The following is a 22,838-nucleotide window of genomic DNA, read 5'->3' as shown; positions in this document are numbered from 1 at the left end:
AACCTCTCTATGTAGCTAATGATCCAGGCATCATTCTGGTACACCTCCTCTGCACCCTTTCCAAAGCCTCTGCATCCTTCCTGTACTGGGGTGACCCGAACTGCACACAATACTCCAAATGCACTCTAACCAAAGTCCTATGAAGCAGCATCATGACTTCCATCTCTTATACTCAATGCCCTGACTTATGAAGATGGTAAGCATATCATCTATTTTCTTTACCATTTTTCCACTTGTGCTGCCACTTTCAGGGAGTTATGGACTTGGGCTCCAAGATCCCTCTCAACATCAATGCCGTTAAGGATGATGCAATTAATTATATATTTTCCCCTTACATTCGTCCTCCCAAAGTGCAACACCTCAAACTTACTCGGATCAAACTTCATCTGCCATTTCTCTGCCCATTTCAGTAGCTGATCTGTATTTCATTGTATACTTTGAAACCTTTTCTCACAGTCCCTGTCCCCAGCAATCTTGGTGTCATCTGCAAACTTACTAACCAACCCATCTACTTTACATCTAAATCATCTATATGTCCCAGCACAGATTTCTGCATAACTGGTCACAGACCTCCAGCCTGAATATTGTCCGTCCACCATAACTCTCTGTCATCTAAAAGTAAGCCAGTTCTGAATCCATACAACCGAATCACTCTTAATCCCAAATTTTCTTTGTGTTTTCACGTAGGAGTGGCAAATGTAAATGGTTGAGGTAAAATACAAGAAAGAAACTTCAAGGTTTGAAAACTGAATGTGTCAGAGAGAACTATGATGTTTATGTCACACAATTATGTACTTCACTGTCACCAAGAAATTGTGTTCTGTCTTTCTTAGGGCAACAGGGGACGTATAGGTGTTAATGGAACTCAAGGAGCAGATGGATGCCAAGGTCCCAGAGGCTTCCAGGTCTGTGTTTCAACTCCGTGGACCTACATTCCAGCTCAGTTTAAATTTCCAGTATTAACTCAATAATCATTGTTTTTCAGGGATCAAGAGGGTATCGAGGACAGAAGGTGAATATGTTTTCAAGCTTAACTAATTCTCCATCCAATTTTTTTGCTTTTACTATGGAGAATACCTTGTTTCTGCTGATCTTTTGGTCAATGGTTCACCAATGGTCTAATGTTCTCTTGACAGGCTGCCAGTGGTCTCAATGGTGTGGATGGAATAAGTGGAGAAGAGGTACATCAGGAATCAAGCTCAGTTTGTAACTTGTGCTCCTAACATTTCTTCACTGCTGAGTTAGATGTATCGCATGTGCTTGTAGAGTTGGTGTTGACCTGAGAATATAAAGACTAAATTGAAACTGGACTGTCTGTCCTGTCTACATAATTTTAGACCTTCCAGATATCGGAACATTTTAACATAATGATATCAAATAGCATATTTTGCATTTTAGGCTTCATGCATGTGTTTTATTATTTTCATTTGACTCGGTGCAAAGACCATTTTCGGCAATTTTTCTGCCTGTCCCACACTGAAGGGATCTAGGCACAAAACTCTTGATTTTAATTATCCTCTGGGTTCTCACTTCAAATGAGTGTTCCAAGACAAAACTTCAATAGGAAATGATGGAAGGTAATGCTCCTACAGAGGGATTTTAGCGGGTACCTCAATGTTGTCTTAATCCATGGATTTCACACACACACACACACACACACACACACACACACACACACACACACACACACACACACACACACACACACACACACACACACACACACACACACACACACACACACACACACACACACACACACACAGACACACAGACACACACACACACACACATACACACACACACACACACACACACACACACACACACACACACACACAGACACACACACACACACACACACACACACACACACACACACACAGACACACACACACACACACACACACACACACACACACACACACACACACACACACACACACACACACACACACACACACGTATGCGTATACATATTTCATTTCCTGTTTTTTTTTTTTACCTCTTCTTGTGTTTTAAATGTATTTGACGACTGAATCCAAAATATTATATTGCAGGGAAATCCTGGAACTCCTGGACTCGGTGGAGAAAAAGGGGCCGAAGGAAACACTGTAAAATCTTTTTTTTTAATCTCATATTTATTGAATTTGAAATGTACACACAAAGCACACAGTCCATAATTAAACAATAGTAAAGAAATAATGTAATTATTATTTCATCCTCTATCATTATAAACATATAAAGCAATCAAAATCCCTTTGATTTACAGTTTTCTATTCCTTTATTCTTAGTTCAAAGTTATGCCTATTTTGGAATTTCTTGAAGTTGAGAGGATGATAACAGTGCAGAATAATAAGATGAATGGTCCCATCCTGAATCAAAGTATCAAACAGCTGGGAATGAGGAAATGCAGTTCATTATGTCTGCGGTGACTCTTTGGGAGAACCACTTAGTGTTTCTCTGCATGCTCAGCACAGTCTTTTTTTAAAATATCCAGTTTCTTTATGAAAACCCGTCTCGGATCTGTTTCCTTATTCCTTCCAGGCAGTGCATTCCAAATCATAACAGTTAGAAGCATAAAGCAATGTACTTTCCATCTGGCCCTCTTTTATTTGTCTCTTCAGTTATCTCAAAATCAGTGTTCTTTGGACAATGCCCCCTTTTGCTAGATTAAATAATTGCCTAAAAGTTCACCGTTGCCAGCGTGTTATACCCTTCTGCTGAAATTCATTCTTTGAATTCAATAGAATGAATTTTAGAGGGCAGGGTACCACATACTGATGTTCTTATATAGTCATCATATCATATCATATATATACAGCCGGAAACAGGCCTTTTCGGCCCTCCAAGTCCGTGCCGCCCAGCAATCCCCGTACATTAACACTATCCTACACCCACTAGGGACAATTTTTACATTTACCCAGCCAATTAACCTACATACCTGTACGTCTTTGGAGTGTGGGAGGAAACCGAAGATCTCGGAGAAAACCCACGCAGGTCACGGGGAGAACGTACAAACTCCTTACAGTGCAGCACCCGTAGTCAGGATCGAACCTGAGTCTCCGGCGCTGCATTCGCTGTAAAGCAGCAACTCTACCGCTGCGCTACCGTGCCGCCCATTTAGCACCATCAAAACAATGATGAATTTCCAAATGTGTCAACTCATCTAATCTAGCAAAACCTTTAAAATTGCAAACTTCTATTAAATCTGTCCTTAATCCACCTTACTGTAAGGAGAACATTACCAGTTTCTCTTATTTCACAAAATGCTGGAGTAACTCAGCAGGTCAGGCAGCATCTCAGGAGAGAAGGAATGGGTGACGTTTCGGGTCGAGACCCTTCTTCAGACTGAAGAAGCTTCTCTAATCTCCTCACACATCATTACACTCCATATCCCTGCTCCCATTCTGGTGAATCATTTCTGCATCCTTCTTTCTCACTTATTTTACAAATGCGGTGGCCAGTGGAGGCATGAACAGTGACTTAAAAAGCCTGACCACAACTTCCTTGCTTTTTATAACTCTGAGTGCATTTAAAAAGCTGATGATTCCCCTGGTTGTAATAACCTTCTCAGCTGTTCTGTCTCCTACAATTCTATTTGCAACATTATAATCTCTGTCTCTGCTGTATTGATCAGTCCAGTTTTATATTTCTGTTCAATAATTAAAAACAATATAAACAGTGCATTCAGAAACCCATGGAAAGATCTGCTGCCAGTAACGTTCAGAAAATATCATCTGATATTTGGCAATTTAACCTGTCACATTAACTTTTCAGGGAAGTAAAGGTGCTCAAGGATTCAAGGGTGACCGAGGAGATCCTGGTCTACCAGGGGACACTGTAAGTAGATAAAGCAATATTTGACATTACACAGACTTTGAACATTATTTTAAACTGTAGTTTTATCTATATGATCATGTCAAGATATCATTTTGGATCCCTGTTTTAATCAGGACTTGGTTATACCTAGTGAATTTTGTATTGAGGTGCAAATTGAATATTCAGTTTGACGCCCAATGACTGCTTCTTCACATCAGATCATGAACCAAGCATCATGGTCACGTTTAGTTGCTGTACTAGACAAGTGGACCCGTTGGGCCCAAACCTCACATGCATTGGTGTTGCTATTTCCCATGACCCACTTAAATGTGTTTCTGTGATGGATTAATTTGATCTTTCTCTTAATCATTTAAAAAAAATTGCAAGCAGAAATGTACATTTCCCAGTGTGATATCTTATTCCATCAGAATCTCACTGTTGCCTGATCAACAGTGAGATACACTGCGACCATAAGCTCTACCTTCCCAGCCAGACACAAGGAAACTGTAAATCAAAGCAACTGTTAGTGTAATAACTCGAGTAACCAGAGTTCAATCCTGAGCTTGAATGCTAACTTTAGGGATTTTGCACATTCTTCCTGTGGTGCAAGGATTTCCCCTGGGTGTACAGCTGACAAGAGCCCAGGACCTGCATATTCCTGATAGAGCGAAGGGCAAAGCAGATGGGCATGAGGAAGCTTGAATGACGAGCGAAATTGAGGCCCTCGTCAAGAATGAGTAGAAGGCTTAGGGCAGGTATAGCAGCTGAGATCAAGCGAATCCCTGGAGCAGTTTCGGGAACTGAGGTGCAACCTAAAAAAGGAAATCAGGAGGACAAAAAAGGGGACAGGAGATAGCTCTGGCAGATAATATTACGGATAATCCTAAGAGATTTTATAAATACACTGAAGTAAAAAGGGCAACCAGAGAGGCCCCTCAGGAATCAAAGAGGTCAACTCTGTGGAGCCACAGGAGGTGAGCAAGATCCTTAATGAGTATTTCTTCTCCGTTTTTACCATGGAGAAATACATGAGGACAGAGGAACGTGGGGCAGGCAATGGGAGTGTCTTGAGGGTAATCAGTATTATGGTCGAGGTGGTGCTGGCGCATATGAAGGTAGACCATATCTCCCGAGCCTGATCAGATACATCCGAGGACACAGTGGGAAGCTAGAGTGGGAAGCTAGATATTGCAGGTGCCACGGCTGTGATTTATAAATCTGATTTATTAAATACGGGTGAGTTGGCGGAAGACTGGAGGGTGGCAAATGTTGTGCCTCTATTTAATAAGGGTTGTAGGGAAAAACATGAGGACTACAGGCTAATGAGTTTAATATCTGTGGTAGGAATAATAAAGAGTATTCTGAGGGATAATACAGAATAGACATGCATTTAGATGGGCTGATTAGGGATAGTCAGCATGGTTTTGTATGTGGAATATCATGTCTCACAAATCACACAACTCTACCAAAGGGCCAGCTGTTACAGCCACACATTAAGTTTGCTGGTGAAACATTTGGATTCTTTGAAACGTGCAATAACTTAAACATGAGCAAAACTAAATATGTTAAATCATACATTAAATATTTTTAAGCACTTTTAAAATGGCTGTGCTATCAAACTTGAGGGGGAGGCATTATATGAGGGAATTCTTCTTCTTGCATTTGAGGCAGCAGAAATTATGTAACGCCCTCCAGGCGCTGTAGCCAGTGCAATGTGCTGTTGTCGAGGGCCGTGAGGTCTACCCCTCCACCATGGGGGCGGAGGACAGTGCAGTCGAAAATTACGTGCTGCGCTGTTTGCTGGTCTGCTCCACACACGCAGGCTGCTCATGAACGCAACGCAACCCCCAATGATGCATGTTGGCATTGAACCGGCCGACCCCTGTGCGGAGCCGGTTCAGGGCGACCCACTCTTTGCGGGGCATGTCCGAGCCGGGTGGGGCTGTGGTGTTCGGTGTGACAGTGAATTGAGGAGGTCACGATGTCTGTTCCCAGCTGGTTCTCCATGCTCCTAGTATGTTGAAACCGGAGCCACAGAGGGTCACTGCATGACGGGAGAAAGGGCAACGAGATGACAGGCGTTGAGGTCCCAGTTGCTGTGAATCCTGGGCAAGGTTGTGCAAAGGATGTTTGGCGTCCGATGGGGCCTTGCACACCAACCTATGAGTGAAGAACTCTCTGCGAAGCTTGGCGGGTGCGATACCTGCGAGCACCGGCAGGAGATCCGGCGGAGTAGGGCGTAGGCAGCCAGTGATGATCCGCATGGTGTCGTTGAGGGTGGCGTCTAGTTTGCTAGTATGAGCGCTGCGGCACCATGCCGGGGCGAATGAGGGAATTCCTTTGGTTTAACACAACTATGGCAAGAACAAGAGATATTTGATAACTCTATCTGTTTTGCACTCTGGCTGATTAAGTTTTCCATTGATTTCATTATAAAAAGCACGGACCTTTGTTGTTTTATGTATTTCCTGAATCTTTGAATTTACTTTTGTGCTATCAGTTAAAAAAATCAAAAAGACTCAGACTATAGATGCTGTGTTCTGATGTACACAAGTAACAAACACATGGATTCAGATGTAAATTAAAAGACTCATGAGAAAAGGTGAAAGACTTTTTTCAAAATGATTTTTAAATGTTTAAGGTAAGATGGAAATATTGTTGTTTGGAAAACTATTGAGATTATGACAACTTTGTGCATGGTCTCTAAAATGTATAGATACAGGCAATTAGGCAGGTCCTGCATTGCCAAGGGATATGTTGGAAAGGAGTGTGGAAAGTGAAGAGAGAATCTGAAATATAAGGGAGGTTTCAGAAAGGGGTGAACAGAGTATTTTAAGTGGCAATCAAGTTGAGGTGTTTAGAGTGATTAAGTTCAGTTGAGTTTATTGTCACGTGTACTGAGGTACAGTGAAAAGCTTTTGTTGAGTGCTATCCAGTCAGCAGAAAGACAATACATGATTACAATCGAGCCATACAGTGTATTTACAGTGTATTCACAGTGTATTACAATACATACTGAGAAACAATCTTCTCAAATACCAGGAAGCAGTAAAGTCTGCTAGAGCACAATAGTTCTCCGACCTTATTTCCAAAAACTCTCATAACTTCAAGGTCCTATTTAGAGCAATTACCTCTGTCATATGTCCCGCCCCCAGTACCAGCTTAGTTGGGTCCCCTGCTAAGTGCGAAGAATTCGCTAAATTTTTCACCAACAAAGTTGAGAATATTAGAATGAACATTTCCCCTCCCACCCGTGACCTAGCTGTCTCACTAGTCTGTTCATCTAAATTGGACTGCTTCCAACCCGTCACTATCCTCCATTGCAAAGCTTGTCTCCGCTATGAAACCTGCAACCTGCCCCCTTGATCCAGCCCCCACTGTCCTTCTGAAGGATGTCATTGCAATAGCCGGTCCCAGCATCCTCTCTATTATCAACAGTTCTCTGGCCACTGGCACTGTTCCAACCAGTTTCAAGCACGCGGTGGTCCAGCCCCTACTGAAAAAACCTAACCTAGACCCCACCTTGCCTAGCAACTACAGACCCATTTCCAAACTGCCATTCCTGTTAAAAGTCCTTGAAAAGGCAATCCTAAACCAATTAGTGCCCTACCTGCACCAAAACACCATCCTGGAAAGTTTCCAGTCAGGTTTCAGAGCCCACCACAGCACAGAGTCTGCCTTGTTGAAGGTACACAACGACCTGCTTCTCGCCATCGACACCGGCGACTGTGCAATCCTGCTCCTTCTCGACCTCAGCGCAGCGTTCGATACAGTGGACCACACCATCCTTATTGACCGTCTCCGGTACGCGGTTGGCATTGATGGCACTGCCCTGAGCTGGTTCGCTTCGTACCTCAAAGATAGGAGTTTCGCCATCAACATAGGCAGTTATTCCTCTGCTCCAGCTAGCCTCTCCTGCGGAGTTCCACAAGGCTCCATCCTAGGCCCCATTCTCTTCTCTCTATACATGCTCCCCCTTGGCCAAATCATTCAAAGGTACGGCATTTCTTTCCACTTCTATGCCGATGACACTCAGCTTTACCTCCCCCTGAAACTCAACAACCAGTCAAATTTAAACAGCCTCTCACACTGCCTTGAGGACATAAAATGTTGGATGGCACAGAACTTCCTCCAATTAAATGAGAGCAAGTCTGAGGTCATCCTATTCGGCCCCCCCGACTCCATCAAATTGATAACAGGCAGTCTTGGAAGCCTATCCTGCCTAGTCAAACCGCATGTCAAAAACCTCGGCATGATATTTGACTCTGCATTAAAATTTGATAAGCAAGTCAACGCTGTGGTAAAAGCCAGCTTCTTCCAACTTCGAACCATAGCTAAAATCAAACCTTTCCTCCAATTCGACGACACAGAAAAAATCATTCACGCTTTCATTTCCTCCCGCCTAGACTACTGCAACTCCCTATACACTGGGATCAGCCAATCTTCCCTGTCCCGCGTGCAACTGGTCCAAAACGCCGCAGCGAGACTCCTGACGGGTACCCGTAAAAGGGACCACATCACCCCGATTCAGGCCTCTCTCCACTGGCTCCCTGTACGGTACAGAATCAACTTCAAGCTCCTCCTATTCACGTATAAAGCCCTAAATGGACACTCCCCCCCCACATCAAAAATCTTCTAACCCCCCTCTCTAACTCCAGGTCCCTCAGATCGGCCGACTTGGGGCTATTCACTATCCCGCGGTCTAGGCTTAAACTCAGGGGTGACCGCGCTTTTGCGGTTGCAGCTCCTAGACTGTGGAACAGCATCCCTCTCCCCATCAGAACTGCCCCCTCCATCGACTCCTTTAAGTCCAGGCTCAAAACATATTTCTACTCCCTAGCGTTTGAGGCTCATTGAGGAGGCGCTGTGAACTGTTTGCGTGCTACTGTATGTTTTCATTTTTTTTCTATTGGAACCTAATCAAATGTACAGCACTTTGGTCAACGTGGGTTGTTTTTAAATGTGCTATGCAAATAAAATTGACTTGACTTGACTTGACTTGACTTGACATTTACAATACAAGGGGATAATGTTTAGTGAAGAAATGTTGCTGTTGGAATAGAGATTTAAGAGTGTGGAGCAATTGTAATATGTGTTTGTGGATCTGCTTCTGTGGTTAGCACGCATATGGTCGCCTGGGTCGGGTGCCGTTTTGGAATCAAAAGAACTCAGTGGGAGATAACCTCTGATTTAGGAGTGAAAGAGGCATAAAATGCATGGTAGGTTGTTCAGCACTGATCGTGGAATCACAGAACTGTTGCAGATGATGCGAGGAAACATTTGTGAGGCAAAGGGTAGTAGAAAGTAGAAAGGTGTGGACTATTTTCTAAATGAGGAGAGAATTCAGAAATTGGAGGTGTAAAGGGACTTGGGAGTGCTGGTGCGGGATTCCCCAAAAGTTTTCCTGGTTTGGGATCAATATTTTCTTCAGTCCAGTTTTCACTCATTTATTGACATTTGAAGCTTCCAATTACACTGGGAGGACGCCTGTATGTAAACTGACGTCATCATAATCACGCACACACAATCACAATCACAATAAAACTTTATTAGCCAAGTATGTTTTGCAACATACGAGGAACTTCATTTGCCATACAGTCATAACAATAAAAAGCCACAGGACACACAAAACACATCTTAACATGAACATCCACCACAGTGACTCCTCCACATTCCTCACTGCGATGGAAGGCGAATCTCTCCCTTCTTTGTCCCCCAGCAGCCGGAGGCTCTAACCTTCCATTGACGGGATGATCTTGACTCCCGTAGCCGGCGGCGAGCCCTCCTCGTCGGGGCGATCAAGCTCCTTCATCGGGGGTGGGGTTGGGGGGGGGGATCTCAGCTGCCCCGCGCCGGCGATCTACCCCGGGTCGGGACCAGTCGAACCTCGTGCAGCGTTTGGAGCTCCCGACCGGTCTCAACCCAAGACTGCGAGCTCCAGATGTTAAAGTCCGCAGGCTGCATTGCAGCGTTGATCCCAGGCAAGGGATCGCAGGCTCAGATGATAAGTCCACGCCCCTGCGGGGACTCAAGGTCAGTCCCAGGCAAGACCTCCAGCTCCGTGCTGTTAGGCCGCAGAGCGACCGGAGATACCATCCAGAAAACAATCGCATCTCCGGCAAGGTAAGAGATTGAAAAAAAGTTTCCCCCGACCCCCTCTCCCACCCCCCACATAAAACAAACCAGAGAACATTTACACAAACTTTTAAAACTTATCAAAAATAACAAAGAGAGTTTGAAAAGGACAGACAGACTGTCGGCGAGGCAGCCATGGTGCATCGCCCCTTGATTGTGTCCAGAAAACAAAACTCAATTATACTTGTGCAGGAAAGAACTGCAGATGCTGGTTTAAATCGAAGGTAGACACAAAATGCTGGAGTAACTCAGCAGGACAGGCAGTATCTCTGGAGAGAAGGAATGAGTTATATTCTGGGAGGGTCTCGACCCAAAACGTCACCCATTCCTTCTCTCCAAAGATGCTGCCAGTCCCGCTGAGTTACTCCAGCATTTTGTGTCTACACTTTAACTTTCCATTGGAAGAGGGGAGCAATGAACGATGAGGATGATGGTGTTCAAATCAACTGTAAAAACCTGAGCATAATCCCAGAACTGAGGGTTATTGCCAGACATTAAATGAACAAATTTCAGCTCAAGTCAACGGCACCACTAGGATGCACAATGTGAGATCCATAAAGGGAAAGTTGTGAAGCAGATGGTACCTGTTTTTTGTGCAGTTTTGCACAATCTCTTTAAGTACTGCTGGTGAAATGACTTGTTTTAGATAAGGTGGAGAGGAGTGGGGTGGTGGGAAAGTGTGGATGTAGCTTTCTATCTCAGAGAAGCAGGAACTCTCCATACCATCTCCAGATTCAACCAAGATGATGTGGGAGCAGCATCAGATGGATAATGAATGACTGATGCCATTTTTAGACTCCAGCTCGAGTTGAAATCAATTCTCATTTGCATTCATTTTGGCCTGATTGGCAGTGATGAATTCAAGGTTCCTTTAGAAATCATAAATGCGTCTTGGTAAAAGTCATTTTCTTTTGGCATTTAGAGATTGTCATGAACAAGCACAAAAAAATGAAAACCGGGAAATACATTCATAACTGAAGAATAAAACAGAAAATAATGGAAGCAGTCAGCATACCACGCAGCATCTGAGAAAAGAGAAACAAATTGGATCAGAGACTTTCTCAGAGACATTTTGTGTAACTTGCATATACTTTTTATTTCAGGGTGTACATGGTGCAGACAATTCCTTTCGAGGAAGGAAGGGTGATAAAGGACAACAGGGAATACAGGTGAAGTCTTTATTCTTTACTTAATCAGAATGGATTTCAGAGCAAGTGTACAATGCCCCACCATTAATAGGCAGTGTGTTTAGCACAGTTGAATCTCTAGGCGTGTATGTTTCATGGAAATTTGGAGCTCTTATTAATCCATTCATATTTTGAGGCTGAAGCTTTTTGGAACATGGTGATAGTAGCAGACTCAAGCCTGCACTGCCAATCATTTGATTAATGGCTGATCAATGTCCAAACTCCATTTCCCTGCAATATCCCTGTTTTCCTTAACACCCTCACCCAACAGAAGTATGATGATCTCAGTTTCAAACTTTTCAACTGAGCTAGCTGAAGAGTCAAGAGTATTTTATTGTCATATGTCCCAGAAAGAACAATGAAATTCTTACTCACAGCAGCACAACAGAATATGTAAGCATAGTACTCTGTAAACAATATAATAAACGAGGAAAAAAGTTCAGTATCTATATATATGTAGGTAGACACAAAATACTGGAGTAACTCAGCGGGACAGGCAGCATCTCTGGAGAGAAGGAATGGGTGACATTTCTGGTCGAGACCCTTCTTCTTATATATATGTGTATCTGTGTAGTGTGTGTATATATAAAAATAACAAACAAACAATAATAGTGCAAAATAGTGTCATGATCACGTTGAATGGCGGTGCTGGCTCGAAGGGCCAAATGGCCTACTCCTACACCTATTGTCTATTGCCTATTGTCTAATGTCTAAAACGACATTAACGTGCAGGTACAGCAGGCAGTGAAGAATGTTAATGGCATGTTGGCCTTCATAACGAGAGGATTTCAGTATAGGAGTAAAGAGGATCTTCTGCAGTTGTATAGGGCCCTGGTAAGACCACATCTGGAGTATTGGTACAGTTTTGGTCTCCTAATTTGAGGAAGGACATCCCTGTAATTGAGGCAGTGCAGCGTAGGTTCATGAGTTTGATCCCTGGGATGGCAGGACTGTCATATGAGGAAAGATTGAAAAGACTAGGCTTGTATTCACAGGATTTTAGAAGGATGAGAGGGGATCTTATAGAAACATATAAAATTATATAAGGACTGGACAAGCCAGATGCAGGAAAAATGTTCCTAATGTTGGGCGAGTCCAGAACCAGGGGCCACAGACTTAGAATAAAGGGGAGGCCATTTAAAACTGAGGTGAGAAGGAACATTTTCATCCAGAGAGTTGTGAATTTGTAGAATTCTCTGCCACAGAGGGCAGTGGAGGCCCAATCACTGGATGGATTTTGGAGAGAGTTAGATAGAGCTCTAGGGGCTAGTGGAATCAAGGGATAAGGGGAGAAGGCAGGCATGGGTTATTAATTGTGGACGATCAGCCATGATCACAATGAGTGGCGGTGCTGGTTTGAAGGGCCGAATGGCCTCCTCCTGCACCTATTTTCTATGTTTTTGTTTTAATGCCCCCATGTCTATGTAGTTCAGAGCCTATTTAAAACGGCTTTTTTTCCGTTGAAGTTGTGGATTTTCTCTGCCTTTGGTGAGATGCAGTGCTTCTTTACATCATCGTGACCAACTTCACTCCAATTTCAAGCCTCTTGTTCTAATCTCATTGAACAAAGGAAATAATTTATTTTTGTTTATCCTTCATCTTGAATACTCACAGGAATGCAAGACCAATCTAAATATTACCATTTAGCTTCAAACTGCTAATAAAAGCAGCTAATGTGTTTGTTTATCTTTCCCAGGGTAAACTGCAAACTAGAAGAAGTTGGTAAGAAGAAAATTCTTGATAATATAATTGAAGGAAGGTCACGAACTCATCAACAGAGAAAATGTCATTTTACAAATCTTTAGAATTTAAAAAAATGCACTCCACTGAAATTATGAGCTTTCTTATTATAGTCTCGTTCCATGTGTGGAACTGTTGAGAAAGAATTACAGCTGGAATGACATTGACGTTTGTTCCTCTCATTTTCTTCTGTAGGGTGAAGTCGGATTAGAAGGTTATCCGGGTCAAGATGGCAAGGCAGGAAATCACGTAAGATACTCCCCGCTTCCAGTCAGCAACACAGACCATGCATGACCATGCTTTTATGTCTTGTTTGCTTTGTAAAGCCTCTTTGAGTTTCTTGAAAAGCGCTATATAAATTAAATGTATTATTATTATTATTATTATTATTATATTATTTGTACTGATCTATTGGCAAATCCATCTTGTCGGTCTCCCAAATGCTCATTCACACGTACAGACTGTGCCAAAGTTGAGAGTTTACAATCTGGGAGAACCAATACTCAGTAGAAACAAGGAGCTGCAGATGCTGGTGTACACCCAAATATAGACACCAAAGTGTGGAGATTCCAAAGATACCAAAGTCTGAAGAAGGGTCCCAACCTGAAATATCATCCATCCTTTTTCTCCAAATGTTGTATCCAGTACATCTGTATACTAGTGGTAGTGACTAGTGGGGTGCCGCAAGGCTCGGTGCTGGGACCTCAGTTATTTACAATATATATTAACGATTTAGACGACGGAATTAAATGTGACATCTCCAAGTTTGCGGATGACACAAAGCTGGGTGGCAATGTGAGCTGCGATGAGGATGCTGTGAGGCTGCAGGGTGACTTGGATAGGTTGGGTAAGTGGGCAGATGTATGGCAGATGCAGTATAATGTGGATAAATGTGAGGTCATCCACTTTGGTGGCAAGAACACGAAGTCAGATTATTATCTGAATGGTGTTAGATTAGGAAAAAGGGAAGTGCAAGGAGGCCTGGGTGTGCTTGTACATCAGTCACTGAAAGTATGCATGCAGGTAGAGCAGGCAGTGAAGAAAGCTAATTTAAGTTTAGGAGCAAGGAGGTCCTACTGCAGTTGTACAGAGACCGTGCCTGGAGCATTGTGTGCAATTTTGGTCTCTTAATTTGAGGAAGGACATTATTGTTTATTGAATGAATGAATGCCTTTATTTCTCGTTGAAAGCACCGCATACCACAAAATTATTATTGCCACTCCATTGGTGCATAATATACTTAACATAAAAGCATTTGCAGTTAGCAATCTTATTCTCACAAGTTCAGCAATCATAGGGAGGCCATAGGGTGGTGAGAGGAAACAGAGTGCTCAAGAAAGGAAAGGACACTCCTGGACCTTCCTATTCCCATAATTTACTTAAGCTTGAGGATTTACAGGGGTGCTGCAGCTGAGATAAATTTAGACATTTCCCTCTGGCTTTTGCTCCTTCACATAAATCATGAGAGGAATAGATCGGGTAAGCGCACAGAGTCTCTTGTCCAGAGTAGGGGAATTGAGAACTAGAGGACATAGGTTTAAGATGAGGGGGAAAGATTTAATAGGAACTGGAGGGGTAACTTTATCATGCAAAGGGTGATAGGTGTGTGGAATGAGCTGCCAGAGGAGGCAGTTGAGTTAGGTGCTATCTCAACGTTTAAGAAATATTTAGACAGGTACATGGATAGGACAGGTTTAAAAGGACATGGGCCAAATGTAGGCAGATGGGACTAGGGTAGATGGGACATGTTGGACGGTGTGGGCACGTTAGGCTGAAGGACCAATTTCCATGCTGTAAGACTGTGACTCCGTGACCCTATAAACTGTGACTTCGTAAGGATTGATGGATCTGACAATTTTGTAAACTCTCATGCTCACTGCAGCAGTTATTGGCTTCAGGTACATTTCATCCAAAGAATATATTATATTAATTGACAGCAAAATACCACAATTTTGCTCCACAGGTCAAACCATCAAGGAAGCATCAAGGCCCAATCACCATTCATATACAACACTGCATTTCTATTTTTGAATGTCAGCGCATGTTTGCATGCTTTTGGATCAGTTTAAAAACGTATAAACATGCATAGGTATGACTCCAGTGCTTTTACTTGTGCTGCACCAAAAGATTCACCCCTTTTTAATCTATACAATTGCAAGGCAGTTTGAGCAAACATTATTATTTTAAAGAATATAAATAGAAGAAAAAGGGACTGGAGGGGCCTGCTCGGCTATTCACTGGCTACATTTTATTTTGTCTTCAGCAACACTTTCTGCTCTAATTTCATATCTCTTGACGTCTTTAATATGAAAATGATCAGTCTAAATGACTGAGTGACCAATTGGAGAGAGAAATTTGGGTGAAAATTGTTTATCCTTGTACTGAATAGCTGACCCTATACTATGACATGAAAGGACATAAAATGCTGGAGTAACGCAGCAGGTCAGCCAGCATCCCTGGAAAACATGGATAAATGAGGTTCTGGGTTTCTACCTGCTGAGTTACTCCAGCACTTTGTGTCTCTTATTATGACTTTTGGTTCTTGGCACCCTAGTCAAGGGAAACATCATCTTGCATCTACCTTGATAAGCCTGTGATAGTTTTATATGTTTCAGTAAGATTATGTTTCATTCTTCTAAATTCTGGACAGATTTGGCTCTGACTATTCATATTACAAATCTGTCTTCTTTGGAAACAATTTGGTGAGCCTTCATTGCATTCCCTCTGTTGTAAATGTCTCTTTCTTCAGGTAGGAGAACAGAATATTCTAAATGTAATCTCTTCAGAACCCCATATGGGAGAAGCAAGATATCCCTATCTTTGTACCAAAATGCCATGCAGTTTGCCTTCCTAATTGCCTGCTGTACCAGCAATTTAACTTTCAGTGATTCAAGTACAAGGACTACCAGGTCCATCTCAACTCCAATACTCTCAATATCCCACTGTTAGAAAAACCACGCTATGCTTCTATCTTTTCGACTGAAGTGGATGATCTTGGTTTTTTCACATTGTATTTCATTTCCCATGTTCTTGCCCATTAATTTAGGCAGTTTAAACCTCATAATCCTCATAGTCACGGGGCTTTGTATCATCAGTAAATCTGGATATATTATTCTTGATTTCTTCATTCAAATCATTGATGGAGTTTAGATTAGCTGGGGATCCAGGACCGTCTCACCAGTTACAGCTTCACAACCCAAACATGATCTGGGTTAATGTTACTCGGTTTTCTATCTGTTAACCAAATATACTTGATGGAACAAAATATAAAATGCCGGATGTAACTCAGTGAGTCATGTACGGTATGGTATTTTATTTGTCGCATGTACCGAGGTACAGTGATATTCATTATTGTATACAGTTCAGTACAAGTATCACTATACATAAGCACTTAGTTAGACAGCATCTCTGGAGGACATGGGTTGGCAGTATATCGGGCCAGTATTTGATTGCCAACAAATAATTAGATGCGTTGTGTAGATTGATTATTATTCTTCCTTCGGATCAACTTTAATGTTGTAGACCTTGCATTGTCGTCGCGGTTGATGTGATGTAAACCATTTATATGCCTAAAACAAATGTAATTTTGCATCTTTAAAGGGGCGACCTGGTCGGAGAGGAGTTGTAGGTAGTAAGGTGAGTGCATTCACTTATGTCAAAATGTTATTTTAGTACCAATAAAAAGAATGAAAGTATATATTTCCAACACTATTATATTATAAATGTTATCACTCATTAGGATATGCTAGTACCTTTGTAGCAAGATATATACAGCCTGGAAACAGTATCTGTGAAGTCAAGTTAAAGGGGTATAAGAAAATAACTGCAGATGCTGGTACAAATCGATGGTATTTATTCACAAAATGCAGCAGTAACTCAGCAGGTCAGGCAGCATCTCGGGAGAGAGGGAATGGGTGACGTTTCGGGTCGAGACCCTTCTTCAGATTGAAGAAGGGTCTCGACCCGAAACGTCACCCATTCCTTCTCTCCCGATATGCTGCCTGACCTGCTGAGTTACTCCAGCATTTTGTGAATAAATACCTTCAAGTTAAAGGGGTGGTCTGCAGCAGGCTAATTAAAATTTCATTTGCGGTGTGCTGCTGCAGAATAATGTAATAGTGGGGCCCCACAAAATCATATATTACAGAACCAACTTTATCTTCTTTAAAAGCCTTTCTGCTGTGAGATTTTCCACTGTGGTGTAAAATGAGCACTTGATCTGATCAGTTGAATTAGTCCACTCATCCCCAAGTTAGTGGAGTGTCGAAGGGAATGGATTAGGACAGTAACATTTAGTAACAGCTACTTTCAAGAGGAACCTGTGATGCCATGACTGAGGTGCACCTTTGTGCTGGAAGAATGCTCACTTCTCAGATAGATGCTGTAATTTTGCAGTTGAGGCTAACAGGACATAACTGGGTAATTAATGGCAGGTAAAGCACTTAATTTTCAATCAGAACATGCCAATGGGGCAAAACTACTACACAACAACAACAACAACAAATGCAGATGTTGGGAATCATGTACAAATACAGAAATGCTGGACATATTAAACAGATCGGGTTAAAGACTCTTCATTATAAAATTTTCCATTCCTGTCCCTTGTTGGGATAAGATACAAAATATTCAGGCTAGAAGGAGTATGGATTTAACTATCTTGTGGCAATTGCATGTTGAATTCAAACCTCAGAAGTCACCCAAATCAAGCAATATTATGTAGAAGCAAAATCTTATGCTGTAATGTTTTGCAACTTTTTTGATCATTTTCTTCAATCCAATCCCTTTACTAACATACAAACTTTCCTCCTACAGAGTCGCCAGGGCCAATTTGGGGTCCCTGGACCCATTGGGCCCGCTGGATATGAAGGCGTGCAGGTGAATCCAAATATTTTATGTAATTTCTTCTGAAAACTCAGTATTTGTTTTTTGAACAGATTGAGTAAATGCCCTACAAATATAAATCTATATAAGGGACATAGTTAGCTATGTAAATTAACTATTAATCTCCCTACTACAATGCTATTTGCTGATAAATTAGACCCCTCAAAAGGCCATAGCTGTGGAACTTTTAAATGAAAATATTTAAACAATTTTATGTTTCTGTTATTATTGAAATTGACATCTGTCCCATTAACTTGATTAATTCTCTTGAAGAGGTGACAAAGGAGATTGATGAAGGTAGGGTGGTGGGTGTTGTATATATGATTTTTAGTAAGGCTTTTGATAAGGTCCCTCATGATCGGCTGATCAAGAAGATGTAGGGGATTCACGATGAGTTGGTTAAATGGATTCAGAACTGGCTTATTCATAGAAGACAGAGGGTTATGGTGGAAGGTAGATATTCTGGCTGGAGGTTTTGACCAGTGGAGTTTTGCAAGGGATCTGTGCTGGGACCTCTGCTGTTTGTGATATATATTGATGACCTAGACATAAATGTAATTGGGTTGGGTTTGCTAACAACACCAAAATTGAAGGAGTTGTAGATAGTGAGGAATGCTGTCAGAAGATACAGCGGGATATACATCAGCTGCAGAAATGGGCAGGGAATTGGCAGATAGAGTTTAACCCGAGCAAGTGTAAGGTGCTGCACTTTGGTATTTGAATGTAAGGAAAGTATACAGTTAATTGCAAGACCCTTAACAGCAATGATGTGCAGAGGGATCTTGGTGTCAGAGTTCATAGCTCACAAATGTGGCAACACAAATAAATAGGTTGGATAGGAAGTTTATGGTATATTTGTCTTCATTGCTAGGGGCAATGAATATCAGAGCCAGGAAGTCAAGATGCAGTTCTATGGGACATGCTTAGGCTGCTTTTGGAGTATTGTGGTCGCTTTACTACAGGAAATATGTGGAGTCCGGAGAGATTGCAGAGGAGGTTTATCAGCATGCTGCCTGGATTGGACGGTTTCAGCAATGGGGAGAGGTTGGATAGACTTGGATTGCTTTCTCAGGAATGTCCGAGGTTGAGAGGAGACTTGATGGAAGTATATAAAATTATGAAAGGCAGAGACAATCATAATCTTTTCCCACAGAGAGTGTTGGGGGTCTGTAACGCACTGCCAGGGATGGTGGTGGAGGCAGATACGATAGTGGCATTTAAGAGACTTTTGGATAATCACATGGAAGTGCAAGGAATAGAGGAATATGGATCATATACAGGCAGATGAGATCAGTTTAACTTGGTATCATGTTCAGCACAGACATTGTGGGCCAAAGAGCCTGTTTCCTCTGGTGTATTAGTCTACATTCTATGAAATGGTTCCAAGTTCAATTCTCGTCCTGCATTTGCTCAGTGAATATAGCAAAGTAGTACTTTCAAATAAAATGCTGATGAAAAATTGACATGAATGTTGATCACTTTATATCCATATTGTTTAGGGTCAGGCCAAAATTGTGCTTGCTCCTTAACATGAATTCCTGTTCATCTTTTGGTGTTTTAGTAAACAGAAAATCACACCTTTGCAAAAATTAAAACAGTCAGACATTAATTTTACTATTATTTTGCCATATTTTCCTTCAAAAGCCCTCACAATTTTAAGCACCTCCATAACTTCCATTAATCCTCAATCCGTAAACTGAATAATATCAATTTCTCTAGTCTTTGCATCTAATAGTAGACTCTTAAATCTTATGTACTCTCTCTCATGCCTTGACATGCCTACAAAAGTGACTAGAAGAGGACACAATAGTTTACTAAGCCCAAAGCACCAATTTATAACGGTTTAGTATAATTTCCATCCTTTTTTTAACTTTATGTTTCACTTATAAGGTCATAGATCCGGCATATATTTTTTTTAACAATGCCATAAACCTATCTGGCATGTTCAAATATCTTAGTTTCTATTTCTTCATTCCTATTTGAAGTTTGGTTTAAAATTCTTTAATTAAAATTGTGATTACTTTTCTTGACATTATCTGTAAACTGAAGATCTGAAGAACCAAATTGAAAATTTTACATGTTAACTATACCAAATGGACCCGTTGGGCCCAAACCTGTCCTGCATTGGTGCAGTATCCTCTCCTCCCCCCTCTCCCCTCCCCTCTCTCCTCCCCCCTCCCCGCTCCCCCCTCTCCCCTCCCCCGTCCCCTTCCCCTCTCCCCCCTCCCCCTCCCCCCCCTCCCCCTCCCCCTCCCCCTCCCCCTCCCCCTCCCCCTCCCCCTCCCCCTCCCCCTCCCCCTCCCCCTCCCCCTCCCCCTCCCCCTCCCCCTCCCCCTCACCCTCCCCCTCCCCCTCCCCCTCCCCACACCCTCCTCCCCTCCCCCCTCCCTCCCTCCCTCTCCCTCCCCTCCCCTCCCCCTTTCCCCTCCCTCCTCCCTCCTCCCTCCTCCCTCCTCCCTCCTCCCTCCTCCCTCCTCCCTCCTCCCTCCTCCCTCCTCCTTCCTCCCTCCTCCCTCCTCCCTCCTTCCCTCCTCCCCTCCCCCTCCCTCCCCCTCTGTCCCCATGCCCTCCCCTCCCCCACTCCATCCCCCTCAACCCCCCTTTCTCCTCCCTCCTCCCCCCCTCACCCCCTCCCTCCCTCCCTCCCTCCCTCGGAGATAGATTTAAACTTTAAAATGTGAATAACTTTAAAAATATAACACCGATTTCAATGAAACTTCTTCCATTAGCACCAAAGGGATGACGGTGAGTAAGGTGGACCTATAATTGTTGTGCTGTCGTGTACCATTTTGGTTGTAGTTCAGGAACAAACAAACGAACAAACAAACGAGAGTTTTAGTATATAGATTCTTTGTAGGAATGTTTGCTGGACAAGATTGAATACTAGCAAAATCAGGAAAGATGTACGACCCATTTTCTGATTACAACAATATTTAAAATTGTTCCACCCAAACCACAACATGTGTATTGTTTCTTTTTATCACATTGCTAATATTAGGTCCATAATTTTGTGCTTTTTGTAGGGGTCTAAAGGAACTTTAGGTTCTCCTGGAATAAAAGGAGAGAGAGGATTAACAGGAGTTCAGGTGAGTCAGAGTTGCACCAATAACCTATTGAATCAATAAAAAAAATATGGGCTTCCAAGAGTCCTTTGCAAAGAAGTTGACTCTTCAGGTTGTGGAGAGCAAGTGGAAACGCAGGTGAGAATCACGTGACTGGCAAGTTACTAAGCTTGCTTGAATTTGAAAGTCAGAGCAAAATTTCATGAACTTTTAATGTTGGATATTTTTGGATATTAGTCTGGATTGACCAGACTAACAAAATCGTTCTTACCAATCTAGATAGGAAAGATGGCAGGGACAGGTTGGCATTTGTAGCAACTCTTTCACAATCCCAGAACATCCTAAAACATGTTGTTGCCGAGACGCTATGTGAAATGTAGATTTGGTATTAAATTTGCAGACTGTAAGATTCTATAAATGAAAATGGAATGAATGGTCCCAACCTGCCCTACTCCTCATGTGTCTTCAGTTTAGTTTATTGTGATGTGTACAGTGAAAAGCCTTACCCTGCAACTACTGGAGATTTAACACCTGTTCCTATACCTCCTCTCTCACTTCCATTGGCAAGACCAAGCATTGACTCGGCAACCACTTACTCCACCCATCTTTCAAATACCCCCCCCCCCCACCTGTATTCACCCAGCACTTGCCATGATTTGCCCTGTCCCCACATCTCTTTTCCAGCTACCCCGCCCCTACTCCTATCAATCTGAAGAAGAGTACCGACTCGAAACAGTAACTGTCCATTCCCTGCCCAGATGCAGTGTGACCTAATAATTTCCTCCAACACTTTGTGTTTAGCACCAAATTCCAGTATCTGCAGTTTCCTCAGTCTCTCCGAATGTTCAAACACCTTTGCTGGAATAATGTTACGCACATGCATGGTCTAAAAGTACTCTGTCTCACCTTGAAGGGCTGCTGGGGTCTGTGGATGGAAATCAGAGAGGTATTAGTTCTCCTGCAGTTGCAGAGGAAAGTATTGGGGAGGGTCTATCCCAAAACCTCTGTCCTTAAGAGGACAGAGAACCTAGACACCTAAAATTAGTGGTGTGAGGCAGGGCCGTTTTTACAGCATTATGGGCCCCCGGGCAAAGCAGTGTACTGGGGCCCCTACCGTTACTCTCCCCCACCCCACTTTCCGTACCAGCCCCCCCTTGTCGTGCCGGCGTAAAGCACGTACCGAAAAGCACTTAGCGATGGACTTAGGGTGCTACATTGTTGCGAAAAGCACTTACAGAAGCACTTAGTGACCGAAAATGTTGCGAAAAAAGCACTTATTGAACCTACATTTTTAAAGTAGTATTTATTTATTGCAAGTCACTTAACATACACAGATCAGCATGGGGCCCCTATGCTCGTGGGGCCCCGGGCAAGTGCCCATCAGGCCCATGCTTTAAGACAGCCCTGGTGTGAGGGCTGATTCTCCATATCACAATGGATCAAAATAACTTGCCCAGAACATTTCCTTCAAACTTTGATCCTCAACCTTAAAGCATAGTAGTTAACATTACCACTCTGGGAGAAAGGTTCCGACTGTCTATCCTATCAATGCTTCTCATAATTTTATAAACCTCTATCACGTCTCCCCTCAGCATCTGGCGTTCCAGAGAAAACAACCCACGTTTGTCCATGCTCTCCTTGTAGCTAATACCCCCCTAATCGAGGCAGCATTTTGTAAGCCACTTCTGCACCCTCTCTAAAGCCTCCATATCCTTCTTCCAACGGGGCAACCAGAACTGCACCCAATACTCCAAATGAAGCCTGCCGAAAGTCCGATAAATCCGCATCATGGCTTCCTAATTCTTATTCTCAATGCCCCAGCCAATAAAGGCAAGTATACCATACACCTTCTTTACCCCTCTGTCTACTTGTGCTGCCACTTTCAGGGAGTTATGGACCTAGATCCCAAGATCCCTCTGCACATCACTGCTGTTCAGGGTTTTGCTATCAATTTTCTCCTTACATTTAACCTCCCAAAGTGAAACACCTCACACTTGCTTGGATTAAACTC

At 42.7% G+C, this 22,838-nt stretch overlaps 1 protein-coding gene across 1 annotated transcript in view; it reads left to right on the top strand.

Moving 5' to 3' along the window:
- Positions 1-22,838, top strand: part of LOC144601442 (collagen alpha-6(VI) chain-like) — a 109,309-nt gene that overhangs the window by 58,965 nt on the left and 27,506 nt on the right. The window contains exons 16-25 of the mRNA XM_078413570.1: positions 834-905; positions 986-1,012; positions 1,137-1,181; positions 2,061-2,114; positions 3,781-3,843; positions 11,061-11,126; positions 13,080-13,133; positions 16,485-16,520; positions 17,697-17,759; positions 20,789-20,851. Of these exons, the coding sequence (XP_078269696.1) occupies positions 834-905; positions 986-1,012; positions 1,137-1,181; positions 2,061-2,114; positions 3,781-3,843; positions 11,061-11,126; positions 13,080-13,133; positions 16,485-16,520; positions 17,697-17,759; positions 20,789-20,851 (543 nt within the window). The remainder of the gene's footprint in view (positions 1-833; positions 906-985; positions 1,013-1,136; positions 1,182-2,060; positions 2,115-3,780; positions 3,844-11,060; positions 11,127-13,079; positions 13,134-16,484; positions 16,521-17,696; positions 17,760-20,788; positions 20,852-22,838) is intronic.

The sequence above is a fragment of the Rhinoraja longicauda genome, chromosome 2, assembly GCF_053455715.1.
Source record: "Rhinoraja longicauda isolate Sanriku21f chromosome 2, sRhiLon1.1, whole genome shotgun sequence".
NCBI lineage: Eukaryota > Metazoa > Chordata > Chondrichthyes > Rajiformes > Arhynchobatidae > Rhinoraja > Rhinoraja longicauda.
This window is presented reverse-complemented; position numbering and strand designations above follow the sequence as displayed.